At 44.8% G+C, this 13,319-nt stretch overlaps 2 protein-coding genes across 3 annotated transcripts in view; one reads left to right on the top strand and one right to left on the bottom strand.

The window, feature by feature from the left end:
- Positions 1 to 13,319, bottom strand: part of SND1 (staphylococcal nuclease and tudor domain containing 1) — a 410,452-nt gene that overhangs the window by 93,235 nt on the left and 303,898 nt on the right. Inside the window, exon 16 of the mRNA XM_027574982.1 lies at positions 2,796 to 2,905. Coding sequence (XP_027430783.1) covers positions 2,796 to 2,905 — 110 coding nt within the window. The remainder of the gene's footprint in view (positions 1 to 2,795; positions 2,906 to 13,319) is intronic.
- The window catches only part of LRRC4 (leucine rich repeat containing 4), a 91,817-nt gene that overhangs the window by 35,496 nt on the left and 43,002 nt on the right, over positions 1 to 13,319 (top strand). The window lies entirely within an intron of this gene.

The raw sequence follows: 13,319 nt of genomic DNA, 5'->3' as shown, positions 1-13,319 counted from the left end.
TGCTTCTCCTTTCCTATATGATACTGCAAGTTTCAAGTAACTGGGAAAAGTAGGTAGGGGACAGACAAATCCTGGTCAAAAATGAGATACTAAAAAAGAAAAATTTAAAGGGGAAGGATGGGGCGGGATCAAGGACAATCACATCATAATACTTGATTACTTGAGCTAAAGCTGATTGTCAAGGGAATAGGCACAAGGTACAAAAAACCTGTTCAACGGGGGCCACCACAGCAGCAGCTCCGCCCCAGAAGAGCACCCGGAGTGGGGCACAATGGAGGCTGCCCTGAAGGTAAGAGCTACTGGGTGCCAGGCTGTGAATCCACACTCAGGCATCCAGACAATTACATAGTACTTTCTCCTAAGGGGTGGGGGGAATCTCTGCATCCAGGAATGCCAATTCATCAGGCTTTTCTAGATCCTTATGGGGTGGAAGAAAGAGGGCCAAGAGAAATATTCTCCAGGACAATGTATGGAGTAAAAATACAGGTAAAAGTAAAGTGAATAAACCTGGAACAAAACAAAAACCGCTCTTCATTCCTACACTGTTCAGAAAACAGTTTTCATACATATAATGAAGGGAAATGCCCAGGAGAACAGGCCAGAACTCGTTCCTTTAGCAAAAGCTTCCAAGTTATCCTGAGTTTAGGCCATACTCCTCTTTCCTCTGGATAAAGATCCTTCAAAACAGTCAGACCAGGTAATCATATAAGCAGCTAAGAAAATGCAGAAAGTTTCTATATCAAGAGACCCCAACTTGGGGCTCTGCAAGATTGGGGCACTACAACCAAGAAAGCTAAATATCAAATCTGGATTAGACTAAGATCTGCAAACTCACATGCCAGGGGCATCAAAGAAGATGGGGAAAAATTTATCTTTTTTCCACAATCAAATATCAGCAAACATACAGACAAAGGGAAGGTCACAGTAACTAAGAGAGTAAAAGAGCTTTGGGCCACTGACTCCTCTTAGTGGTCAGTATTCTCTCTGACCCCCCTTGTGCTTTTGGATATCATCGATGGGCCAGAAACACGATCGGGTAGAAAAGTGGCTGGGGAAACAAGAGTTGAAAAAGAAAGGGAAAGAAACTTTAGGAAACGTGGAACACCAGGGGAAGATGGTGGTGAGAAAGGGGAGGGCAACACAGAAGTGGGGCACGGCAGGGAAGTGATGAGAATGTTGCTAACACAGGTCTCAGGCAATCCAAGGAGGGCCTTTCCTCCCTCCATCCAAAGCACAACCACCAAACATCTGCTACCTCTGTGAGGTCTTTTAAGTCACAGACCCTGTGTGGACTCACTTGCTTTTTCCAACCCAGAACTGCTCTGTAGTTCATTATCCAAAGGCTCACAAAGAGGAAATACTAAAATATCTGCCGCTTCTACCTAAGTACCATGCCCCAAATTACAACAGTTACTGAGAGACAACTGGAGTTTAGATTCTTAAAATACTTCTCTAGCAGGCGCCTATCTTTAACTGATAGAAATTCAAGCTACACTGTGCAGTTACAAAATAGAGGGGAGGGGGAAGGCACTTCACATGCCAATATGAGGAGTTCTTCACAAACTCGAATGCATCTTACCAAAACCAAAATAGGGGTCAACGTGAGACTGAAGAGATAATGAGGGGGTAAGCACTTGCATCTCTACCCCACTGTACAGATGGCCAACAGAGCTGGTGCAATGCCCAGGTAGCTGCAGTTTGTTCTTGGGAACTGGAACCCATAGCTCTTGAACTAAGAATTCAGGACTTCTTTTGCCACACCACTTTCTTTCACAAAATGGGAAGGTAAGTGCTAAAGAAATCCCAAAGAGGCAGCAACCAAAAGCAAACAGTACTGCTCAGCCAGAAGTCAAAGAGGGGCTTTTCTACAGGCCAGGGCAGTCCAACGCAGTATCCTGGGCTAGCCTGTTCTCTTGTGCCTCTAGTACCCAATATATTCACTGGTGATTCAAATCAAAATGAGAGATGCTGTAGCTTATGAACATCCCAAAGCCCACACATCTGATCTCAAGGATCTACAAAGACCCATGAGTGAGCTAACCTCCTGGACCCGATAATCTTTTAGCTCTGTGCATATTATGATATTGCATGAAAGCTGAAGGGACCCTATGGGTTTGATTGTAAAAGAGATGAGGACAAAGGCAGATCTAAAATCCTCAGGCTGAGCCCGGCACACTCCCCCACTGTTCCTTTCTTGTGCCCACCTAGCAGGATGAATGACTGGAATACTCCTGGAAAGAAGATGGATCAGTTGACTATGACTTGATAAAAAATTAGCAGGTAGATGGACACCACGGCAGCTGAGAAGCCTAACTCCTGCCTGCAAGAGTCAGCCCAACAGGCAGAAACAGAAATACAATTAAATTAAGTCAGAAAACCCGCTACAGAAAATGCAATTACTCAAAGATACAAATAAATGTTCAAAGAAAATTGGCCCCTGACAGGGTTAGTCAAGCTTCTAAATCCAGCTGGAGGCAGGGAGCTTAGGCTAATTCGCCAAGGAGGAGAACTGCAAAGCTGTAAGCCCTCTGCATTAGGATGCTGGCGAGGTCGGCTTGGTGTTCGCCACGTATCCCAGGACTCCAATGGTGAGGGGAGATTTGGGGGTGCCTGGTCAGTGATGCAGGGCTCAAGGAGGCAGGCTGTGGGTAGACCCACAATGGATGGTGGATGTGGAAGGCTGAGCACTGGAAAAAGTGCCAGACTGATTTCTGACGTGGCAGGAACACATCAGACCAAGGGAGCCCCATTTCCTCACCCCTCTTCAGACAAGAAGCAACCGTAAGATGTCCCACCTCTCGCTGCAGCACCAGCTCCTTGGTGAAAAGTGTTGCTTCCTCACTGAAAGGCTCTCCTTCCTGCACCAAACCTGGGAGGTTCCGGGCTCCTCTGGGGCATTCGATGCCTGTGTCGGGAGAGAAGGAGAATTTGTGATGAAAAGGGGCCCAGAAGGCCTAGCATCCCTGACCCTTCCAACAGGGCAGGACTTAGATCAGAATGCCATCACGTCTGAGATAAGGGGCCCCAGAGGGAAAAATCAGTATCACAAGGGCAGCAACAACGAGGGGCTCTCAGTCACAGCATCTGGGAATTGTCAAGAGGACCTGGGGAGTTCCAGATAAAGACGTGCAGGGAATACAGGCACACCCAGATGTGGGATGCACCCCCATCTTGTGCTCCTCACTCCTTACAATCCAATCGTCTCACTGTCTTAACCATCACTTTTATAAATGGCTCTCTCACCTAAATTATACTGCTCTCCCCAGCCATTCTGCCTCCCGAGAGCCATTCCAGTGGACTCTTAGACATTTTCTCTTTACCATCCGACCTTTCATGTCAAATTCACAAGTGTTAATTCAGTGTCGTTTTTCTCTTCATAAGCTTCCCCCACTGTCCTCTGGCTATAGTCTGGACAATAGTACCATCAGTTTTTCATTCAGAATGAGAAACAGAAGAAAACAGAATACTGATGAAGTATTAGGTGTCTGGAACCAGACAGACCTGGATTCACATCCTAATTCTATCCCTTGCTTGCTTTGTGACCTTAGCCAAGTTACTGAACCACTCAAAGCCTCAGCTGTCCTATTTGTAAAACTGCTAGAATAATGAATCTACCTCACTAGGGTTGCTGTGTGACCTAGGGGAGATTATGTACGTAAAATATGCTGTAGCATAATGCCTGGCATATGGAGAGATATAATACATTTTTAACTCTTATTGTTTTACCATTATTAGTAGTATTATTGCGTGTAATAATCACACATGCTCATAACCTCAGTTGTCTTTCACTCCATTCCTGGCCTGTGAGATCCCTGAGGATCCCGTTCTTCACACTTCTTTATATCCAAGGACAGTCTTCTACACAACACAGGTGCTCACTAACCAACTCAGACTGCCTTTTCTTGTTCCCTTTGATTCCGGCATTAATTTTACAAATGTATTTATCACTAACAGTGGTCACCGGTGACAGACCATGAAGTGTGTCACTTTTTGACATCCGAGTTACTTACAAATATTTCCAAAAAATTCATACCGTAGCTGTAATTTTAATGCAAAAAGCTGAACGAGGCCAGAGACACAATGAAAGGAAATGATCAAAGTATGGGGGAGGATATATTTAATGCCCAGATCTCCGAAGCACTGCTGGTCTCTGCTGCTGCAGCATAAGACAAAACCGGGAGGTGTTAGGTCTTACTTACAAACAGGCTTAGGTGCAGGTATAAGACATCTGGCACAGGGTGTTGAGGCTACTGCAAACACCTACCAGGGAGCCTTTGGGCAAAGAGGGGCCACCACTGCTGGGACAGAATATACATCTCTTCTGGATGCAGCCAGGTGGCTGCTCATGTTTCTGGCCACAGCACAGATTCAAGGTCATGAAGCTCAGAGGAAAGGGAATAGTTTATACCTTAGGTTTTCAGAAGCTCGAGAACAGAGCCTTCTCTCCAAGCCTCAAGGCCTCACAAAAGGAATACAGCACATCAAACGAAATAGCAGCGAGGGAGAGCAGCAGAAGGCCAGCAACTGCAGTAGGCCTGCAGCTCAGGCTGGTGGCCAGGGCCGTTCTCCCACCGAGGTACACATGGGGCAGCGGAAGGCCCTGCCCAACTGTCCCATGGGCAAGCAGATCACTGGGGCTGCCTCATTCTGGGCACTTCAATGCCAGGCTGCATGGGAGAAGTGGAACTGATTTTTGTACAAGACAGCAATAAACTCAGAGCCAAAAAGCCTGAGATTAACCTTGAAGGGAGAGATGGGGCTAGAGTAAAACTGAATGAAAGACAGCTCATGATTTCTACAACATCAACAGCCAAAAACACTTTTCATTTTCTATCTGCAAACTAAGCAAGAACAGAACTGTCAGAGAGAAAAAATAAACAATTCTATTGAACTTTTTGGCCACATACCCACAGGTAAAGCATTGCTGCAAAACAAGAATAATGTTAAAATAAGTTTCCAGTTTGTTCCTGACCTTTAGCAGCCATTTGGGTGGGGCTGAACTGGGTGCTGTTGGTGGGGTGGTTATGAACTGGGGACTAGAACCGGGAAGAAACTGGGACAACTGACTGGGCAGCAGGAATTGGGGGAAAGACTTTTCATGAAAAGGGCACAGATGATTCCTGAGTCTCACTGGTTGAGTAGATAGATGTACCCACTCTACTCTGCTGTCACGATCTTGGTATTCAGAACGCTCAAGAAATCTAGAGATCCCAGTAGCTCTCTCTGAATCCTGGGAGACCACAAAATGATTTAAATCCAGAAAACAAGATGGCTCAACAAGCCCAGGGAGTTAAACAAATCACGCTGAAATGGCTTCAAAATGTCTTTCAGGAGAGAGACCTCTGGGCCTGTGGTGACCAAATCCCAACCACTCCATGCAGACTCAGAGGCAAAGGAGGACCTGTCTTAGGCTGCCCCTCCACCTGCCAGCAGCTGAGCTTCAGCTCTTTAAGAGGAGGAAGCACAAGCAGGTGGTCTCCCTGCCCCTTTTTGAGTGGAAAAGAGTAAACATGTCGATGCACATTAACTCCTGTCAGGCAGATAGGCAAGAGAAAGGAGAGGGAATAGAAAAGTTGCTTGAGAACAAGAGCATTATCTCTTCTTTTATCATTTACTCCCTTTTCTTCTGGGCTGTCTCTTACTTCCCTGTCTCCTCCAAAGTAACCCCTTCACAGTCAGAAACCTCAGTCAAAACTGTCACATCTCAGCTCAGGACAGACAGGGAGAAGTTGTATGCTAAAAACATATCCAATGGGAGTGGGAACCTGGGTATGAGTGCTACAGGAAAAACAAGAGGTGTAAAATGAGTATTTACTGAGTACCCTCTCTATGTAAATAGACATAAAGCCCGAAATCACAAAGCTACTAAGTGGTCTATAGGAACCCTAGACTGTCAGATGCTAAAGCCACTGAGAAAAAGTCCAGTTTTGGAGTTCAACAGCACTGTAACTAGAGGATGTTATAACCTATAACGGAGATTAGGTAGGAGTCCAGGGCCTGGGTCCCCCATGTCTTGTTGAGCAGGTGAGCAGGCTCAGGGAGTCCAGGCATAGCTGGTGTTTGGACGTAAAGTGGAGGGGCGCTGGGCACTGGGGCCGCCATGGTAGCAGCTTCCATGCTCAGGAATGGGGGAACTGCTAGGTGGTGGGGGAAGGGGGGGGTGGGGAACGCTGCACTAGGAAGGCTGCCAAAACAGGGCCTGGGCAGGGAGAGGCAGAATGTACTTCTACAGATAAAGAACTGTGTAGTTGAGTGTTTTCAAACCTTTAATTTTATTATGATCCATATACACATTTACATATGGGTATATAACTTACATATAACGAAGTTTCCACAAAACAATGGTTAATCTTGACTACATGTGATATGTTCAGTATCTCTTCCATTCTATTTCATTAAAGAGCTGAGAGGCCAGCAACTGCAGCAGGCCTGCAGCTCGGGCTGGTGGCCAGGGTTATGGTTAAGTGAAGTAAGTGAAATAAAAAAGATGGTTATGACATTGAATTAAACCTCCAGTGGATCAAGGCCCTCAGCTTGACACTGGTGTAGACGACCTAACGGGTGAAGACAGAAGCCTGGGAGGGCCCTAATGGCCCTATTACAGAACTCAAAGGCTACACGGAGTACTTATTTATCAGCTTCTGGACTTGCTTTTGTGTCCCAAGGGATCAGGGGACAGGGCAAGGAATACTCTGTCCACTAAGACAGGAAAGCAAACAAGTGTTAACGTTCTAAAGCCAGGAGGACAGCTGCTGCTGCTGACCACTAGCTGAAGGAAGACACATACTGTCCACAGGAGGTGCTCTGCTCAGCCTGCCTTCCCCAAGAGCCTGGCCAGTAAGTCAACCCAGTCCCCACTGCACCTTTATTCTAACAAGGACTGCACTACTGGGCTGGTATCCCTGTTGTGCTGATCTGTTACCAATACGAAGAAGAGAAAGAGTAAAGAAAAGAAAAGAGGGCAAGAATTAGAGAAAACAGACCAAGGGAAAGAAAGTTCGGCTCTCAGAAAGCAAACGCCAGGCCACAGCTTAGCTGCAGGCTGACATGCAGCAATGCCGAGCTCCCAAGACTGTAAATATAAAGTGAGGTATCACTGGAGTTCCAGAAGCCCTCCCCAGCCAGGTGAGAAAGTGCCTGTGATTCTGGATCGTGCAAATTTCCACTACTAGCTGTCTTTCCGAGAGCGCACCGGTGCAGTGGTGCCTGCTGATAAGGACATACAAACTCCGCTGGGCTTCAAACACCACAGGTGCAAGTTAACTACCAAACTTACTCCTGACACACTTACAAGCCATTTAAAAAACAAAACCATTTTGTTTAAAAAATAAATTACAAAAAAAAAATTCCATTCTTTTTTTTTTAAATTCTGTTTTATTATGTTATGTTAGTCACCATACATTACATCATTAGTTTTTGATGTGGTGTTCCATGATTCATTGTTTGTGCATAACACCCAGTGCTCCATGCAGAACGTGTCCTCTTTATTACCCATCACCAAGCTAACCCATGCCCCCACCGCCCTCCCCTCTAGAACCCTCAGTTTGTTTCTCAGAGTCCATAGTCCTCATGGTTCATCTCTCCCTCCGATTTCCCCCGCCTCATTTTTCCCTTCCTTCTCCTAATGTCCTCCCTGCTATTCCTTACGTTCCACAGATAAGTGAAACCATATAATTGACTTTCTCTGCTTGACTTATTTCACTTAATCCCAAACATTCTTAAACATTTTCCTTCCCTACTATGGAGTGTGCCAGAATGAAGAGATACTGTACCCTATGGGGCTTTTCAACTGATGCCCATGAAGGGAAGATAAGACAGACACCCTCGCTCCTAATCCATCTGGCTCCTTGACCTCTTTAAAGCCCTACAGACCTATCTGCCTATAGCTAAAAACCCATTATTTTTCATATCTTTTTTAATGCTTTCTGGGATATGATGGTTGCCCAGGATGACTTAAAATAAAAAAGAGGATATGCCTGATTTTGTATGGTTTAGGAAGATAAAGTGCATCACTAGCTATCAGCACATCATGGTTCTGGTTTCTGCTCTGCCACTGACGAAGTATGAAACCTTTCTGCGCCTCATGGCCCCTGTCTATAAATTAATAAAGGAACTCCAAAGTCTTCCCTGGAGATAAAATCCTACAATTTTGGCTATGCCCTTTTGAGATTCCTCACCCAAGGCTTGACTCCTGGAGTTCAGGGTGCCCCCTTTCAAATTTAAAATGCTGGGCTATAGGGCATTCTATTAAAAAGAAATTATACATCCAGAGACATTGACTGACTAGGTCAATTAACACCAACACTTTGGTCAGTCAGCTATGGAACAAGAAGTACAAATTCTTGTTAATGATACGATAATGGCTATATAAGAGATTCTACTGATGGCTGTGTGAGAGTCATGTATCGCTCTGAATATTTTACATTGTATGTTGAATTTTATGATAATTAAGCCTCTGGGCTCAAAGTGTGTTTGCGTTTTCCTTTATTGGGAGCTAAAGGGAAGTGTGGCAAATCTGCCTTGGCTAGAAGTGACACTTCCCAATGGCACTTTGTCCAGCAAACAAGAGATCAGGCATTTAACTAAAGGAAACAAAACTCTAGTGGAAACAAAAACTAGTTGGAAGCATTAGTCAACGGTGCTTACTACATGTCCAGTGTGTTCACTACCGCATCGGATGCTACCGAGGGAAGGGCACAGGAGGCTCGCAGACATGATCTTAGGATACATCAAAATGCCGCAGTTCACTCAGTACTTTTCCCTCCCTCCATTTCACACACACACACACACACACACACACACACACACACACGCACGCACGCACATCAGTGCCTACTCTGGCTTAGGCACTGTGCTGGAAGCTGAGCACTCAATGATGAAAAAGAGGACTTTATGCCAATAAAGCTTAATCACTAGCAAGAAAACATTCTATCCCTCTACCACTGCATAAGGCCTGTGATTGGTGACTGAATTTACTATTAAAACTACAGGTTGCAGAATGCTAAGAAATAACATGTGCTAACTGGACTATGGTAGACAGATGCATGTATGTCTGGGAGACGGTTGGTAGAATGTACTGGACAAGTCAATCACGGGGCTCACCATGCCAAATCCCTTGCTAAGGCATCAGGCAACTACATTCTCTAGCCCTTGACCCTGGCCTCTGTCCTCTCCTCACCACAAATTAGGGATGGAGGTCAAAGCTGAAGGTGGGGACTGACAGGAGGCTGGGGGAGAGAGGGAGAGCTGAAGCCGCACATGATTTGAGGTGGCCAATCTACAATCAGTCTGGCAGAGGGAAAAGAGCTCTGTCCAAATAGAAATGGGAGAAAACGGGTGAGCCAAAAAGATTCTCTTTCTGGAATTTGAACCCAGCAGTGTGCAAAACATAAGCGTATCAGGAGCCAGAGAAAGGAGGCAGTAAGCGGAGGGAACCAACTGGCATCCACACTGGAGCACTACCACTGGAGTCCTACTGTGGAGGGCCTGGGGCCACTGCAAAGCCATACTCAGCCTCTGGGTGCCAAGAGCTGAGACACTGGACCTTACCTGGGATCCTGTTAGATTTTTCAGGGATGTTCCCAGAAATCTGCTCTCTCCCTTACTGCTGCCATGAGCAAGCCTATATGACAACCTGGTATTTGTAACCCAAATAAAACTAAAACTAAGTTGCTTCTTAGGCTGGGTACTGTGTCACTCAGATTTTATTCCTTCCAACATCCAATACACTGCCTAGCATACAGTGGCACTGTAGATCTTCAAGAAATGCTGAAAAAGTGAGTATTGGTGAAAATAGTTCTGAAAAGAAGTAAATACACAGAAAAGGAAACGGCTAATGAACTGTCAGGGTTAATGTAGACAGTTATGCAAATACCAGGAGAAGGGCCAAAAGACTCCCTGACTCCGTACATCCCACTTTCTCATGGTTACATAACACTTAAAGGAAAAAAAGGCATGCACAGCTGCACCCATTTACCCCACTGGTCTTTAGCTCGGCACACTTGGGAGTGCAGCTGAAATAGAGACAAGGAGAGGTCAGTGCTGACCAGCAACGCCGGCAAGGCCTGAGGATAGAGCATGGCAGAGATGCTCAGTTTCCATACAACAAAGGAGGGAAACCATCCCCACTTAGAACCTGTGTTCTGCTATGGGAAGCTGTGTGGCCACATGGAAATGCAGAAAACTGGAGCACATTTCAAGGGAGCAGTGGAAAATGACTCAGGGGTGGGGAGGCCTGCCTTTAAAGGAAAGATAAAAGGTGCTAAATCTGTACAGTTCGGCTAACCAGTGACTAAGAGGGTGACAAGATAACAATCTGCAAATATTTGAAAGGTGTAAACACGAGAAAGGAGGGAAAATGCTTAGCTGGAGAACAGGGGGTGTAATTATTAGGGGAAAGAAAAATCTGGACAAAATATCAGAAAAACTAAGCGTGGGGATGACTACCGGGTTATAAATAAGCTTCCCAATTGAAATGAAAATGCTGCTTTTTGACCCTTAAACTGAAACGTGGCCACTAAGCCCATCCCTCTGCTTAGGAGAAAGCAGCCAGACCAGGGAACTGTTATTTTATTTTCTACATTTTGGGAAAGATTTCTTGAATAATATTCAAATTTAAGTATCTCTGCTTTAAATGTTATTCCCTGAAATTTTAATGCATTTTTTTGTTGACTGAACCAGACAAAATGGCTGTCCTGGTGGGACTTTCCGAACAAACACTGGCTTTATCTGCCAGTATGTGCCATGTGCCTGGCTGACAGCAAAAGTGGGGCTGGGTACAGAGCTGGGTGACAGCCGGGAAAGGAATGGGAGACTACACCATCTCATCGAGCAGGAGAGCTTCATCCTTTGCCTTTAAGACCCTAGGTAAGAATGCTGTAAAAGTTTCCCAGATGGAAACTGCAGACACCTCTCCCTTCTTTTTAAATACACAGTCCCCTGGAGTAAACATCAAGGACAAGGCAAGGCACAGAAAGAACACCAAAATAAGCTTCCTGTCACACTGACTGCACTCCAATACCTTTGCCTGAGTTCCTGCTGCTGCAGCTAGCCAATTTATAATTCACAGACTCTCAGCAGAGATTTTTACCCCCAGATTCAATTAGTTCCATTTCTATACTTTCCCTTACCATCCTCCCCCCCACCATCAAAAAACAAAACAGAAATTTTAAAACCCCACTATGTATAGAGAATAAGACACTTAAACTCTGTATGTAGCCTAAGAGAAGTAACATTTAACTATGTCCAAGTCGATTTCAAAAATACTTTGGCGTTAACAATGTTTAGACAGCTATTTCTTCCTTAAGCATCAAGAACAAAATCCAGAACTCTTAAGCCAATGGCACAAAATGCAGAGGCAGACAGGCCATCTGCCTAATTTTAAGGAATGTAGTTATCACCTGAATATACATATAAGACCAAATTAACAAATCACATTGTTAGTTCTCAGAAGCGTAACACATCTCATGCACCAAAAGCCTGCTCTGAGTTCTCTCTTATAAGCTTTAAATCAGAATTAATTTGGAGACCTCAAATTGCAAATGCTGTCAGTGAATCTGTTAACAATTGAGAACTGCAAACCATCCCATTAGGGCCAGCTGGTCCTACATTTCCTACAATGGCCCAAAGAGCAAGGCAAATTGTGGACCAGTTGGTTCCAAAGAGTTAGTTCTACATGATCTGAGGCCTCGACTCGTATTAAAAGGGTCAGAAATAAAACAAGGATTCTGCATGGTCTCAAATTCTTTTTTCTCTCCCTCGTTCTCTGAACTGCTATGTTGTTACCTCAGGGGAGGCAGCATCTTGTGGGCCAATTTTGGAACATGTCACTGCTAAAGCTCTTTCAGGGATCAGAATAAAGGGATAAAAGAAGAATGAAGGGATCCTAATTAAAAGGATCCAACTCCTCAGCTAATTGTAGTCAGGGCATCAGAACTGAGTAAGAGCAGAGACTGAAGCTGTTCTTAGTTCATAATTCCAATTGTTAAGGGTTGACTTTTATTGGGTTGTTCTGATTTGGTAATGTTTGATGCATTTGTTGAGAGACCAGAAGCTGAAGTTAAGTGGGAAGAGAAGCAATAGGACCCAGTCTTCATAATGCGATGGGAACTGCGGCTTCCCTTGAAGAAAGGAAGGGGGTGAAGGGGAGGCATCTACAGAAAGGAGGTACAGTAGTCCCCCCACCACCCATGGTTCCCCTTTCTGCGGTTTCAGTTACCCATGGTCCACAGTAGTCCAGGAGCAGACGACCCTCTTCTGACGTACTGTCAAAAGGCTGGCAGTAGCCTGATGCTACATCACAGTGCCTATGTCATTCCCCCTACTTCATCTTATCAGGTGGGGATTTTATCATCTTACATCATCACAAGACACCTGAGTACAGTACAATAAGATATTTTGAGAGACCACATTCACATAACTTTTATTACAGTATATTGTAACTGTTCAATTGTATTACTGCTGTAAATCTCTTACGGTGCCTAATTTATAAACAAAACTTTGTCATAGGTATGTATGTACAGACAAAAAAACCCACAGTATATGTAGGGTTGGGTTCTATCCGAGGTTTTCAGACATCCACTGGGGGCCTTGAAACGACTCCTCCGTGGATAAGGAGGGACTGCTGTAGGTGCGTGGCTTTAAACATGTCTTAAGTTTCTCTGATACAAGTCATGGGTGTTATACCTCTAAGACAGGGTTGCCTTCTCAGGTCTTATCTCTAGCTGCTGTTAGCCTGTTAATGGTGGACGACCACTCTGGGATTACTGGAGGTAAAGTAAATGCCAGTTCTCTGTGTATCCCCGGTATCTGGAACACAGCTGATACTCAGTAACTGTTTTTGCTAAATGAATGCCAGAGATGTTAAACCTAGCAGAAATAGATGCAACAAACTTGTTATAACAATGTCCTATTCAGAACACTTGGTGAGTTCATAAGGAAATCTAGTAACTTATTTCTAGGACTCTAAGGCGAGTGGGTGTTAAATGCTAAACCACTGCCCACTTCTAAGGAGGAGATGAGGAAGGGGGTGGCTTAGAGGCCTTCTATTGGATTTCTGGCTCTAAGTCCAGCCAGGCAGTGTGTAGAATTGGCTTCACCAAACTTGATTTATCAGTGGCTTTAGACACCAAAGAATCATTCCCAAAAGGAAAAAAAAATTTCAGATGGAGCTGGTGCAGCAGATAACAATCGGGTCAGCATCAGAATAACCTTTTATAATTCTCCCTGTTGCAGAGCAGGATCTGAAAGCAATGATTTTTAAAGGGAGGAAAAACTCACTGATTAACAAGACCATTCTCTCCCTGTGGCATCCTAAGAGC

Source organism: Zalophus californianus, chromosome 12 (genome assembly GCF_009762305.2).
Source record: "Zalophus californianus isolate mZalCal1 chromosome 12, mZalCal1.pri.v2, whole genome shotgun sequence".
In the NCBI taxonomy this organism is placed as follows: domain Eukaryota; kingdom Metazoa; phylum Chordata; class Mammalia; order Carnivora; family Otariidae; genus Zalophus; species Zalophus californianus.
This window is presented reverse-complemented; position numbering and strand designations above follow the sequence as displayed.